We start from the raw sequence: 15,206 nt of genomic DNA, 5'->3' as shown, positions 1-15,206 counted from the left end.
ATTAAATGGAAATATGAGTAATACTGAGGAGGAAATAAAACCATCTGCTTGAACATACAGAGTTGAAGTTTTAATAAAAAAGAGACACTTTTTTAAAAGGCCATATGAGCATAATACCCCAGGACCACAAATGTGTTTCTAGCAGGAGAATGACATTTTCGTAAAGATTACAAAAGCATTAAGCTTGTTACTTGTTAAGCCTATAGTAGGGGGTAAGATAACAGTATCTAAGTTACTGAAATGTCAGTTGAACTGACAGAATTTCAAAGCTGGTAGCATGCCTGAATACCTTCCTTCTTTTTAGAGCAGTTGCTTGAAATTACTTATTAAGCCCATAATATGAAGACAGGCAGTGAAATCTCATTATTTACTCTTCATCATATTGAAAAGATACCCATCCCAAATTTGTATTTTCATGGTTTTCATTTAATAAGTAAACACTATATATTATTTGTATATATTTTAAGCATAAAATTCTTGATACTTCTTTAGGTTGTATTTAGACTGTTGTGTCCTGGTGAAATTCCTTCTACATCTTTCTAGCAGGAAAATCTATTTTCCAACAGAAAATCTCTTTTCTGAACTCTGTAGAGGTTGAAAGAGGCATAGTTCCATTCTTTGGGTGTACGATTTTTTCTTGTTGTAATGTTCAAATTACCAAACACTGACTAATTATCTTCCTTTTTGCCCTCTTGGACACACCTGCATGTTCTTCCACAGTGTGAAGAGAGCATTTAACTCACTATGCCCTCTAATTATTGCATTCTGTTCTCAAGTTTAAAAGGTGAAACTGATTTGCTCTCCAGTCTGATACTTTCTGAGTCATCAGAAGTCAATTTGAGATAATATATCATAGTATTATATTTAATAATAAAAAGTGACAAAATCTGAGAATTACTAAACTAGGTTCCCTTACTTCAAAATATAAGCCTGCATGAAGAAGACTGTGTAGGACTAAAACAGATAAGAGACGACTTCAGAAATGTCTTATAAGGAAGCTGCTACTGTATTCATTGAAAAGAAAGTTGTTAACAGGAATCTTCAATGTATGCATCTACTATCATATAATCACAAGTTAATTAAATGGTCCTGGCTGTGATTTTTGTCAAGACAGAGAACCTCTTCTGACGTAAAATGTGTATTTAGAGATCAAATTAAAATTTTAAAGGGCAAAAGTATTTTAATCGCAACAGTTTTGCAAAAAAAATTATGTGTTTAAATTGGGTGTGTTACATCCAAAAGATGGATATTACATGCTAAGTTAGAACATGAATCTCCTTTTCACTGTGACTTAGGCTTAGAATATTAAAAAAACCCTCCATCTTCAAGCAAGGGACTGCTCTATCTACTGAGTTTTTAAAAAAACAAAGCTTTCAGTCATTTTATAATAATTTTTACTACATTTGCTGAATATAGCAGGACAATGGAGTTATTCCTGTCTTATCTAGAGAGAAAGGTGGTTATAAATCAGTCCAATTTCTTAGTTAAAGTTAGCAGTTATTGCCCTGGAGGTTTTTAGAGCCCGTAAATGTTATGAACTGTCTGGAATTGGATCATTTCTGGTCTTAGATTTTCAAGAAGACTTCTTTTTCCTCAGTAGCTTCATGTACTTACAGTTCTCTGACTAAGATCCAAATCTTCGTATTTAAGTACAAGGGATGGTGTATGGATTTGCTGTTCATGTGCTGGGAAAGTCCAGCAATTTTTGTAGCACAGGAAATAGGTGTTTTGTTATGCACAGTACCATGAGCTAAAAATAGATGTTTTAAGAGTTTGCTCATCTCAGTGAGTAGGAACCTATATGTGTGTATCTGTGCTGACATATGATTAATCCTTCATTTCTATTTCAGCCTTTCCCCAAAATATTTGTTAAGAGGTTGAATTTCCAAATTGAATTCTCTAGAAGTTTTTATATGACAGTGTCTGACATTTTTTCTGTATGCCTAGACTTATTTCTGATTTTTATATTCCTTTTAAAAATGAGTACTTTGTGGTGACTTTGCCTAACTAGGGATTTGAAATATAAAGAGGTAGGAAATAGAAATGCAAGTACTGTCTCCAGCTTCGTAAGTATTTTTTGAGTGTTTTCTCTTATTAGAACAAAAGCTGTCACCATCTGCCTCTGTTACATCTTCCAAATTCCAAGGAGTAAGAAAAGCAAAAGTGACAGAGACACTTTAATCTATTATTTAAGGAAATACATAATATAATGTGTAGAGTACACAAAAGAATGATGAACACTTGACAAAAATTCCTATTGGTTGAAAGTTACTAACAGTATAATTTTAATAGAGTGGATCTGGTGTAGTGAGCCAATCTGTGAGACACCCAACCATTCCACTGTGAATATAGATACAGAGGATAGAAATGAAGCTAGCAGGCATTTTTATATTTGCAAACATTAAAGAAACTGAAATTAGATTAAAATAAATATGTTAATTACTGTGTTTTCAAATACAAAGTGCAGTTGTTTTTATCAGCCAAGTGTTTTAAATGACTTACAGGGAAACATGCAAATTCTATCAAAGACAGAATTCATGGGAAGTTTTGGCAGACCTGGCAGTATGTAATTTCTCATTCAGCAAAGACTGATGAAGAAGATTAACTTCTTAGAGTTCTTCAAGGACTCCACTGTTTCAAAATAAGTGTGTGTCCAGATTGGTACAGATTCCCTCAGTATTTATGCTTTCTGTAAATACTCTATTTTGATGTTTTCTATGTGTGTGTGAAGACTTAAGGAAATGACTCCCTCAGTGCACAGTGCAGGCAAAACAGTTCAAAAAGTGAGTGTAACCAGTTTTTGTCTTTGGTAAGGCCACAATACAGTGTCAGTTCCACTCACAAATGTTAGGAAGAAATAGCATTTTGTCACAGGATGATTCCTTGGAGTTTTCTAAAGAGGACTGTTTGCCTATAGTCACTACTTCAGAATAAATTCTCAACTGTAGGATAGCATCTAATAAAAGAAAACCCATAAATGCTACAAATGACTGCTAAAGGGAAGTGTAAAGAATGTCTGCTATTTCATTATTATGATAATTATCAGAAAATTATTGGATACCAACTGCTAAATTCCTTAAATGGACCCATAATTGATTAGTTTTTATTCAGAGCCTAATTAATTTATTTACATTTTAATTCTTTAAAATGTCATTGTCTACGAGAAATTGCAGTATACAATCAAAGTGTCTTCTAATTTATTAGAGGATATGTGTGTTTTTGAAAATTAAAGAGCAGGTTAAGTCCCTGGTTTCACAGCAAGCTGAGATAGATATCTGTGTATAAAGCAGTTTTATTAAACATTACTACAGGGCACTTCATCCTCAGAGCCCTTGGGGAAGTCTCTGTAATTTGTTCAACGGACTTGTAAAGTAGCTGCATTCTGTCAAGGAGTCAGATTGGTGAGAGATGATCTGCACAAGATTACTACATCATTTGGTGTCAGAGCACAATCCGATGTTCTTGCTTTCCAGCCTGTGTTTCCACCAGTGGTCCTTCTTTTATCAGTTGGTCAGTGATCATGGTTCCAAGATTTAATTTTGATGGACCTAAACACTCAGTGTTAACAAAGGACTTAAGCATTTAGTAGCAAACATCTAACAACCTGATACGGAAGCAATCTTCAGGATGTGGTGAAAACTGATCTTATTTAACTGTGAAGACATGATGGAGCAGACTTTATTAAAATTTCATGTGTAGTGAATCTCTTTCAAAACCTTTGTGTAGTCTTCACTGAGGTTTAATAGCTGCCAATGATATGCCTCTTTCTATGGCAGGCATACTCTCTTGATTAAATATATGCAAATTCATACATGCTTACCATGTTTATACAGAAGTTGAGATCCCTTATTTCACTTTTTTTTTGTGATGCACAGTATGGATGTATAATATAAGCACTTACAAAAGTCACAAGTTATGTCTAATAAGAAAATGTTTGCTCTACATCTATGACCTTTTTAAAAAAAAAAAAGCCACCAGACACAAAAAAGCCACCCTGTAGTTTGTTTGTGTAAGCTGCCTTATCAGATTGTCCCAGGGCTCCTGCGTTTCACTGGAACTAACAGAGATCTGCAAAGCAAGATGGGTGTTTAGAAAAGCTTAAACACTCTTAACAGTTTGCATCCATGCGGTTTCCTTTGCTACAGTGATAGTTCTTTGTAGGTCTGTCAGTTTCAATCAACAGAGAGCACGTGTGATCAGTATATCTGATAAACTTGTCAATGCCTTTTTAAAGCAGGATTCCCCAACCTATTCTGTTCAGCTCTCCTCCCCCCTTCCGTTTTTCATCATTTCAAGTAGAATCTTGATAAGAGAGAGATACGTTATAGGCAGCTGTGCATAGCTAGCTCAGGCTACAACTAATTTGTGCAGGAAAAAAATTAAATCAGGAGGTAAATTATTTCATGATTGCTCATTCCCAACAGAGTTGGGCATCATTCTGAAGAAAATATCAAATAATTGGTTTCAGGCCATGTCAGACACATGCAATTCCCTTCACTAATGGCTATGTGAGGTAGTGCTAAGCCTCAGGGGTCATCAAAGAACTGAAAATAGCTCAGTGCCAGGCACAGCAGTAGAGAGACAGAGCACAGAATAAATGAAGTGACAGTAAGTGCAATCTATAGGGGAAATGTGCTTCACTTGGAGTTTAATATATTGGCTTAGAATCTGGCAGTAAGCCATGCAACAATTGTTTACCTTTTTGTCAGCATCTGCATCTGTTCTGTTTTGTAAACGGCACTTAACTTTGAGTCAGTAAATGCTGGAATCAATAACAACTGTTAAGGGATTTCCTTTCTTTTTTTCATATTCCATAACAAATGCATGCTACAATGTTTGCCTTAGATTAACAAGGAACAGACATTTGCAGGGTCAGAGGGATTTGGTTGGGAACATTTTATAGCTCCTTGGTTTTACAGTAATTGTGTCTGTGTGATTTGAATGTATCTTGTAACCTCTCCAAATTAAACTGTTAAAAAAATGCTAGCATGCAGTAATGAAGATGATTTTTTATAATTATCCTAACTACTGTGTATAGAAAACTGCTGGCACTGTTTGTAATAATTTAATTCTCTGTATTATTGTGTAATACATCTGCTATGCAGAAATATTAAGTTGTCTCTTACAGTATGAAGAAATTAGTGATTATATCCAGCAATAGTAATTATTTAAACCTTTACATTGCATTATTTAAATAAGTTACATTAAAAAACACACACCAACATGCAGTTTGGGAAAACTGTGAGCAGATGTCCATAGAAATTGAATATATCATTGCTAAATGCAAATGAAAGAATAATACACTTTATATACAAGCTTTGTTTAGGAGATAGTGTGCAGATGAATGCTGTCATAAATGCAAGATTGTTATAATAATTATAGCATCACTTAGAAGTTAATATTGCTGAGAGTTTAGGAACACATTATTGTTAATGGAATTTATGTATGTAACTCCCTGTGCACAGCTCTGAAAATTTATCCCTTGAAATATCCCTATACACAATGACAATCATCAGCTGAGTTTCTGATGCTTTATTAGGCTATTTCTTTTCAGATTTTAACAAAATGTTAGTTCCATTTATGAAAGGGCTTTATTATTCGTACACAGGTTGTAGGTAGATTTTAAGTTTAATATTACACTTTTTCAATTTTCTTTCTCAAATAGCTTTACTGGATGAAATCCCTTACATCGCTTTCTTGTGTCCCTTACAGAACAATATTTTAGATCTATCTTATATGAAAGTAAGCCTTATAAATGGGGACAGGGGAATAATATTTAATGTATTGGGAAGGTATTTTGTAGTAAAATTGATTAAAAGGGTTTTAAACCCTTGGTTCCTGCTGAGGGAGAAATCCCCACTGTAATCACTGAAGAAGACAGTCATCAGGTTGCTTTCCAAGGATTCCACCGTGAGTCTCAGAAGCAGTTTAGTCATGTGGCTCTGTAAACTAAGTAGTAAGGCTAATTAATCTCAGAGCAATGCTGTCTTAGTGTAGCTATTCTTGAACATCGACAGCCAGCTCACATATGATGCAGGGATTTTTTTGCATTACACCTTACTGTGTCACATCCCTGGATGGGTTGATATGATCAAAATTAGACATTCAATTTTTTGAGATCTTGTTAATGCCAAATTCTTTAAAACATATAGGATAATATTCTAATTAAAAAAAAAACAAAACCAACAAACAAAAAAAAAGAAAAAAAAAAAAAAAAAAAAAAAACCAAAAAGACCAAAACACACACACACACAAAAATCACAAAAGTTGTGTTAAAGTTATGTTAAAGTTATGGGATTTATTCATATGCATATTTTCTTATGCCTTTTGAGATTTTAAATGCTTCCAGGCTATAACCAAGGAAATTGGAAACACTTTATTTAATGATTTCAAGAGCCACAGCTTTGAGAAAAATACCACTTCTGAAGCATGCTATAGAATCAGATGTTAGCAAGTGTGCACAGGTCATTAGATCCAGCAGAGCCTTATTTCTCATGCCGCTTCATTTTTAGAGATGAGGACAAATCTTTTTAAGTTGTAAGGCAGATATCTTGCTACTGAATAAAAGTATTTAAAAGAAGCTCAGGCACTATGATCAAGTACTTTATTGAACTTGTGTCACTCTGTGTTGCTTGAAAAATGTTTTAATTAACTTACTAGCTGACTGAGAATTCATGTGGGCACTTCTCATCACTTGTGAAGTAAAATTCTCTAATACCATCTTTTTTTTTATTCCTAAGAGCTTCCAAGTGGTCACATTATTTTGCAGAAAATATCTTTAGATACAAATATGTAAAAGAAGACTGTGCTCGAGATACATTGCATCAACATGGAATTTGATCTTAATATTTGAATGACATGCTGATTTTGTTAGAATTAATATTGAGTAGAATTAGCTCTACAATGTATTTATCTTGTTAGAATAGATATTAATTTCACTATTAGTTTTGCAAAGTTGTCTCTGATTTCATTAGTAATCCAGTATGTGTCTCTTTTATAGTATTGCTGCTGCCTGTTTCACTAGACTACATCCTATAAACACATTTTTTTAGTTGTAGAAAAAAGCAGAAAAGACTTAAGGATAACAAGGTGATAAAATGTAGAACAACTTCCATATAAGGAGAAATAAGCAAGCAAACAGTTCCTCAGTTTGAAAACAAAATTTAAATGTGAGATACAATAGATGTCTATAAAATAGAGGCATTATAAAATAAACAGGTTTCAGTAGCTGACTGATTCTTAAAACTGGTTGACAATAGGTGATGCTAGAAGTTGAAATATTCAAAGAAACCAAATGATGTATTTGTTAACCCACAGTATAGGTAAAGTGTGAAACTTCTTTCTACAAAATGTTATGGGTAATAAAAATGTAGAAAGGGTTGAAGGGTAACTGGAGAAATTGATGAAATAGAAACCTAGACTATTAATGTATGTTACAATCTGTCTGTGAAAGCTGCCCAACTACAAGTGGTCAAGAACTGGGTAAGTTCTGAGGAAAAATATTGAGGAAAAAATGGTCTCCTTGTTATGTTTTATTTGATCTTCCTTTCTCAGCCTCTGTTGAAGCCTAGGATACTAGGATAAAACACTGTAGCTGAACCCAGTATAAGCTGTTCTTACAAGATCATGCGTTTGTTTTTGATACATAGAGATTCTTATTTATTAGCCACACTTATTTGAGATGCTTCTAGTTTTTCAAATTAAATATATTTTGCACTGAAATTTGTTCTAATTAGTCGAAGTGAAACCACTTTGTATTACTCTCTGTTCGCAGGATTTTGTGTTAAAAACTTCGGTAAAGATACCATTAATTTTGTTGGAGTGTGGTGTTTTTCATACTCCAATAAAAATGCTGAGTCATGCATTTTTGTTGATAGTTGATAGAAGAAGGTGTTTGCCAGCTAGTTAGGTTAAAATTGTTTTCAGTCTAAAATTTCAAGCCTAAGACACAAGAATAAAGATAATTCAAGGCAGTGTGCTTGTCTGCAGTTTTGAACCCTTAGAAGGCTACCAGAATCATAGAATCATAGAATAGTTAGGATTGGAAAGGACCTTAAGATCATCTAGTTCCAAACCCCCTGCCATGGGCAGGGACACCTCAGTCTAAATAAATATCTGAATTTTGTGTGTGTAACTTCATCTGCACAAAACTAATGTAATTTTTGTTGTTTTCTAGTTAATCTTCACAAGTAAATCACTAAACCTGATTCTTAAAAATTATCATGCCAGCATTTACATTTTGTAGGGTGTGCTTGCACTGCGTGCTCATCTCTGCAGTCTCAGCATTTGAATCTAAATATTTACTGTTAACCAAATGTCATCTTTCATGCAGTAAAACAGGAAAACCCTGGGTTCATCTGACACAGTGCTCAATGGCTCTATGTCAAATTGGAGACAGGCAAAGAGTGGTGTCCCTCAGGGGTCAGTGCTGGGACCAATCCTGCTCAACATCTTTGTCGGTGGCATTGGCAGTGGAATTGAGTGCACACTCAGCAAGTTGCTGATGATATCAAGCTGTGTGGTTCAGTTGATACTCTGGAGGGAAGGAATGCCATCCAGAAGGACCTTGACACGCTTGTGAGGTGGGCTGATGCCAACCTCATGAAGTTTAACCATGACAAGTGCAAGGTCCTACACCTGGGTGGGAGCTATCCCAAGCACAGCTACAGGTTGGGCAGAGAAGAAATTCAGAGCAGCCCTGCAGAGAAGGACTTGGGGGTGTTGTCTGGCAAGAAAATGAACATGAAAAGGCTGCAGTATGTGCTTGCCACAGGTAAAGCCAACTGTATCCTGGGCTGCATCAAAAGGAGCGTGACCAACAGGTCAAAGGTGGTGATCATGCCCTCTACTCTGCTTTTGTGGGACCCCACTTGGAACTCAGTGTGCAGTTATGGTTTCCTTAACATAAGAAGGACATGGAACTGTTGGAGCAAATCCAGAGGAGGGCCATGAGGATGATCAGGGGCTGGAGCACCTCCTGTATGAAGACAGGCTGAGAAAGTTGGGTCTGTTCAGCCTGGAGAAGAGAAGGCTGCGTGGAGACCTCATAGCAGCCTTCCAGTATCTGGAGGGGGCTACAGTGATGCCAGAGAGGGACTCTTCATCAGGGACTGTAGCAACAGGACAAGTGTTCAGACCTAAACAGGGGAAGTTTAGACTGGATATAAGGAAGAAGTTCTTTACTGCGAGATGGTGAGGCTCTGTAACAGGTTGCCCAAAGAAGTGGTGAATGTGCCACTGTCTTTGAATGTGCCAGTGTCTTTGAACACTGTCAGTGTTCAAAGGCAGGTTGGACAGAGCCTTAGGCAACATGGTCAAGTGTGAGGTGTCCCTGGCCATGGCAGAGGGGTTGGAACTGGAGGATCTTAATGTCCTTTCCAACCCAAACTAGTCTGTGATTTTGTGATTGTGTTCTAGATTACTCACAAGCTGAATAAATTCATTTGGGTTTAGAACATTTGAAAATGTAGCCGAAGAGTTTGTCCATACAGATTGTAGAATTGTTTTGTCTTAAATTTACTTAAGAACACTTATTAGCTGTATATTAAGAAATGCAAGACTCATGGATTTTATGTTAAAATGTTAAAACACCTTTTGAGAACTAAGTTAGTATTTTGGTTGCATAATAGGCAAGGATGGAACAGATGCTTAGATGGCTTAGATCTAATGATGTATAAAAAAAGTAGATCAAATTTAGGGACTGTAGTGATAGGACAAGGGGTAATGTGTTAAAACTTAAACAGGAGAAGTTTAGATTAGATATAAGGAAGAAGTTTTTTACTGTAAGGGTGATGAGGCACTCGAATGGTTTGCCCAAGGAAGTTATGAATACTCCATCCCTTGTGGTGTTCAAGTCCAGGTTGGACAGAGCCTTGGGTGACATGGTTTAGTGTCAGATGTCCCTGCCCATGGTAGGGGTGTTGGAACTTGATGATCTTAAGGTCCTTTCCAACCTTAACGTTTCTATGATTCTATGATATGATTATTGATGTGTGCTTATCATAATACTACCTTAATTTGGAGGATGTGCTTGTTTCATATATTTATATGGGGTTTATGACAAGACTTTCCTTCTTCTGCTTTTCCCCAGTGAATAGCTTTTATTACTTATTGTTGTGGCATTGATGCCTTCACTAAGGGCCTCTTCTCAGGTATGTGGCATTTCAAATGGCCATATTTCTTCCTTAGACTTACCAGCAATTGAAGCTTTCCTGCTGCTTTAGAAAGTACTGGGCATTTTCTGCTTTTTGTTGTCAGGAGGCTTGGATAAGATCTGAGCAGAAACTTGAGATTCACTATATTTTCATATAGATTCCATCTGTAACCCCTAGTTTAGAAGGTTGGTTGATCCAGGTGATGAAAGTGCTTATTCTCTACCTCCCGAAGACTAACAGTATGCTTCTTTCCAGATAGAACCAGATGGATGGTTTCTGATAAGATGGACTGCTTCATTCTTGAACAAGTGAAGGTGGTGGGACCTTGGCACAGGTTACCCAGAGAAGCCACATCCCTGCAGTGTTCAAGGCCAGGTTGGGTGGGGCTTGGAGGAATCTGGTTTAGTGGAAAGTGTCCCTGCCCATGGTAGAGGATTGGAACTGGATGATCTCTAAGGTCACTTCCAGCCCAAACCACTCTGTGATTCTAAATGCAGCATGTCCTCCATATTCTAGGAAAATTTCTTCAGCTTCAGCCTATTCTGCTAAAGTGAAAGGCCAAACTCAAAGATATGTGCCCCCCAGTTTCTCCGATGCTGTGTGACTTGTCCTGGGTTTAGCAGTAGCAGTCATTTTTTCTCCTTCTTAGTTGCTTGTGCAGTGCTGTGTTTTGACTTCCAGCCTGGGAACAGAGCTGATAACACTGATGTTTTTAGTTGTTGCTAAGTAATGTTTACTCTGACCAAGGACTTTGTAAGTCTCATGCTCTGCCTGGGAGAAGGGGAGGCCGGGAGGAAGCAGAGACAGGACATCTGACCCAGACTAGCCAAAGAGGTATTCCATACCACAGCACGTTATGCCCAGGGAAGTAACTAGGAGTTACCCAGAAAGGCACGCTCTTCTGGGTTGGGCTCATTTCAGCAGGTGGTATCGTATTCTTTTCCCTTGTTATTTCTCTTATCATTCTTATTATTGGTGGTAGCAGCAGTGGTTTTGTGTTATATCTTAATTACTGGACTGTTATCTCAACCCATGGGAGTTACATTCTTTCGATTCTTCTCCCCATCCCTCCAGGAGACTGTGTGGCTGACTGTGTTTAAACCACAACAGTGACTGCATCAGCTGCTTTGGCCCCAGCATTGACAAACCTTGCACAATTTCATAAACATTCAATATTAGCTTTACTTGGGGCTTTTTTTTCTATAGGCAAAGCTCTCTGAGATTCGCCTTAATTATGATGGCAGGCTCCTGCTGCCAGTCATCTGACGGCTGGGATGATAAACCAGCACACCAGAGGAAATGAAGTACCCTTTATGCCCCCTTTGCTTCTATGTGATAGGAAGTCAAAAGTACAGATTTTCTAAATGTAGGGATTGCAAGAGGATGACAGTTTTGAGCTTATGTCTTTGCTTCCTTCCAGTGTTGTGTAGTGAACTATTAAGATTTATTTACAAATAAATGCAGTGTAGGTTCAAGTTAATCCAAGTAAATTTTTTGTCTTTTCCACCTTTTCTTTTGCCTACCTCCTAGAAATGACCACAGTCCAGATAACAGAAGCCTGAAGTACTTTTATGGAATCATAGGCATGTATATGGAAATCACCATATGTGAAAAGAAATTCACTTCTGGTCATTCCTACTGTCCAGTTCTTCCACACTGCTGTGGATCAAGTAAGAAAAGTTGAGGTTCAAGCTAATTTCTTCCAAAAGTTGGATTGTTGGATAACATGCTTTTGTTACCCAAACCTGCAAAAACAGCATCAATCTCACATAAGAATTAGACTGTCTGTGTTTCTGGCACACTTACGCTTCTGCAGCTGTAGTGACTGAGGTAAAGCACTCTGTAGTAAGACCCATGGTTTTTGTATGAGAAAAATGAAATGGAAGAGTGCCATGCTGTGAGAGTCCTGGATAGCTCAGATGAGTAATTCAGAGGTACTGCCCTGAGTCAAGAGCCTCAAAAACTGTAAGCTATGCAGAGTAAGACATATAACTTCATGTGAGCTGTGCAGGTCAGCAGTTGAGAGGTATTACTGGACCAGCACTCATCCTTTCAAATACCTACTGCATTACCACCATCAATCTTTGTTAATAGTTCAGTGATATATGAGCATGATTTGCAGTGATTGCTAATGAAAAGAGTATGTGGCTTTGCCCATCCTTAATGTTGTAGCAAAAAGCTTGTGGAAATGATGCATGACTGTTTGTCACATATGGATATTTGGTATCATTTCATGTCCGATGTAAGTCACGTTATGTTTTCTTTAGCACAACAAAACCTAACAGAGGACTAAAGAGAACTGAAGAATGGGTTACCTATAGTATATGGAGCTCTTTCTATATCCCATATAGATATTTGCTTGCTTTCTTGCTTGCTTTTTAGTGACTTGATCACCTTCCAGAGAAGTCTTAAGATCTCGGTTGTATGTATTAAGGATTCTCTGCCTTATAGCTGTAGTGCAAGATGATTATTAGCCTTCTTCCCTCAGTGTCAACAATTCTAGGAGAATAATATTTACATGGTGGTCTTATCTTTCCTTTCTATTTTCTAATGCCTTTATCTTGACCATATTCTGATCACAGAGTTTTGCACATCATTTTGTTTTGAATCAGATCACCACATTCTCACTGCCTGTAGGTGTCTGATGAGTTTCAAATCTCTCTTTGAGAGGGTTTCAACTTCAGGCCTTCATGAGTGTACTTAAACCACTGTTCTACTGCCTCCTTTCCTCCTGGTTGTGAGGGTTGGCTGGTTACCAGATGATGGTTGGATGAAGCCTTGGGTGATATGGTTCAGTGTGAGGTGTCCCTGCCCATGGCAGGAGGGTTGGAACTAGATGATCTTAAGGTCCTTTCCAACCCTAACTATTCTATGATTCTATGGTGCATATATTTGTGCCATTTTGCAAAAAAACTCTGTGCTTACCTCCATTTTGTTTCTTAATTTTGTGCCAGCCATAAAGTTAGCTCAGTGTTCTCCACTAGCTTCAAGCACCTAGAGATTGTCTATACTTAACCTAAGTGTCTAAGTGCTTTTCTAGATATTATAGAACATATGTAATATTAAATAGTAAATTTTTTTTCTCTGATGACTATCTAAGTATATGCTATGATATGGTTTGTCATATATTGAAGTATTAGCTCAACTTCCAAATGGCATGAAGGATCTTTGATCTTATTATCTTCAGCTTCCAGATGAAATGTACTTCAAATGATCTTTGAAAGTAAAAGTTTAAGTTTTGATTTTTTTTCTAAGTTTGCTAATATATTCTAAAATTAGTATTACTGTGGTAATCTTTGGCTTTTAGGTCCACTTCCTGTTAGTCTAATAAGGACAATATTGCTTGGGGCAATCATATAATTGGAAGGTTTCTTTGTTCCTCAAGAGAGGGTGCAGGAACATCACAAGGTTTTTTATGGGATACGCAACTAATGTTCTATTGATTTTTATTATATTATCTGGGGTTCCTACATTTGGATCTCTTATGTCTGGCTGTCTGCAGTGTTGGGAAGTCATTTCTTAACAGTTAAATGAAGTTTTCAACTAAAGGAGAAAAATTCTCTGAACAGCAGAATGTGCTTTCTTAGAAGTTTAAGACTTAAACTTGGAAATCCAGTGATATTGACATTATTTACTTGTTATTCAGAGAGGACAGGCACTAACAGAGGTAGTTATGCAGAACAATTTCCTTTGCCATTCTTAGAAATGCAAGGGACTAGCATGAATGTATCTGTTTGGAACCTTGAGGAAATTCAGATGTGAATGCAAAATTCACAGCTCAATCTCTAAGGCTTCAAAACTGGAATAGCAAATTAGAGAATTTATATTCACAGCTCAGCTTTGCTACTTAGATCTATGTCTATTTAAAAATGATTTCTGAATACCAAAAAAAAACATATCTAGGAGCTTTGAGGGAAAAAGGAGGTATTGGGTACTTCAAAATTGCAAAGGTAAGATATATTTGACACATAAAAGAACATTTCAATCAATTTCTATTTGTTTTCGTCTTTCAGAGCTTCCCTTTCAAACTACTCTGGCTCTTGCTCTGACACTTTCTACATAAACTGTTCTTCTGATATTACATCTGCAACAGAACTGCATAGGAACATGGTATCAGCTCATGACAATTTACATAGAAGTGCAAATTTATTATGTTTAAAGAAGTTATAAAATTAAAACACTTAAACCCATGTGGTTTGGTAATACTGAATTGGAAACAGCTTACAGTCTTTTATAGTCTGACTGTGCTCAAAACAGAGTTCTCTGGTTGATGTGACATGATTATATGTTATGATTACAAGTGTTAACCTTTCAAAATAAATATTCAGTTTCTTCTTTTAAATACCAACTGCTTATAGGTATAATACTTGCTGATGTTTGTTCACTGACAGTCTCACTTGTTTTCAAGCCCCACATATTTAAAGTTATGGAGCGTTAGATTGATGTTTCTTTTTACTCAAATGTCATATTCATCAACTGTACTGTGCTAGCAGATTGTTAAACAGACAAGGTGACTCACAGAGTGACAGTGTATTGATATGATGTCCCAAACCATTAAAATACAGTAATGACATAGTTTTTTTTTCCTTTTGTTCAATCAGTTTTACAACATAATGGTATTTCTGTAAAACACAGGTGAGAAGGTTTCTGAGAAGGTCTGTTGCTTGGAAAAAATCCTAGTTAATCATAACAAAACCTGGAATTCATTTGCAACTTCCCAGAGAGCTGAGAAATGCCAAAGACTCAGGAAGAATTAATATAAGAGTATTTTATAATGAGAAAAAGACACATTATGCTATGACAAAATGAAATTACTTGATACACTTTCTTACATAACCAGTTTTGCAGGATCTTTTTTTAAGCTGTAGTAAAAGGTGTTCTATGATTTTATTTGAACAGGCTCCAAAGAAACCCCAAAAAAGGAAGGAACTTCTGCTTGACATTGTATCAACTCAAATGTCTTTCTCAACTTATCAAGCTCTTTTTATTAATGGAAGAAAAGGTTGAAGAGCTCTCTACAGAAATTCTGTTGGTGCCTTCATTTACTGAGAG

The 15,206-nt window shown here is 36.5% G+C and overlaps 1 protein-coding gene across 1 annotated transcript in view; it reads left to right on the top strand.

The window, feature by feature from the left end:
- The window catches only part of LOC117437980 (uncharacterized protein KIAA0825-like), a 71,475-nt gene extending 56,317 nt beyond the window's left edge, over positions 1 to 15,158 (top strand). The window contains exon 5 of the mRNA XM_034073243.1: positions 15,054 to 15,158. Within this exon, the coding sequence (XP_033929134.1) occupies positions 15,054 to 15,094 (41 nt within the window). The 3' untranslated portion in view covers positions 15,095 to 15,158. The remainder of the gene's footprint in view (positions 1 to 15,053) is intronic.
- The last annotated feature ends 48 nt before the right edge of the window (positions 15,159 to 15,206 follow it).

This window comes from Melopsittacus undulatus, chromosome Z, assembly GCF_012275295.1.
Source record: "Melopsittacus undulatus isolate bMelUnd1 chromosome Z, bMelUnd1.mat.Z, whole genome shotgun sequence".
Classification (NCBI taxonomy): domain Eukaryota; kingdom Metazoa; phylum Chordata; class Aves; order Psittaciformes; family Psittaculidae; genus Melopsittacus; species Melopsittacus undulatus.
Note: the sequence above shows the minus strand (reverse complement) of the source record. Positions and strands in the feature narration are given on the sequence as shown.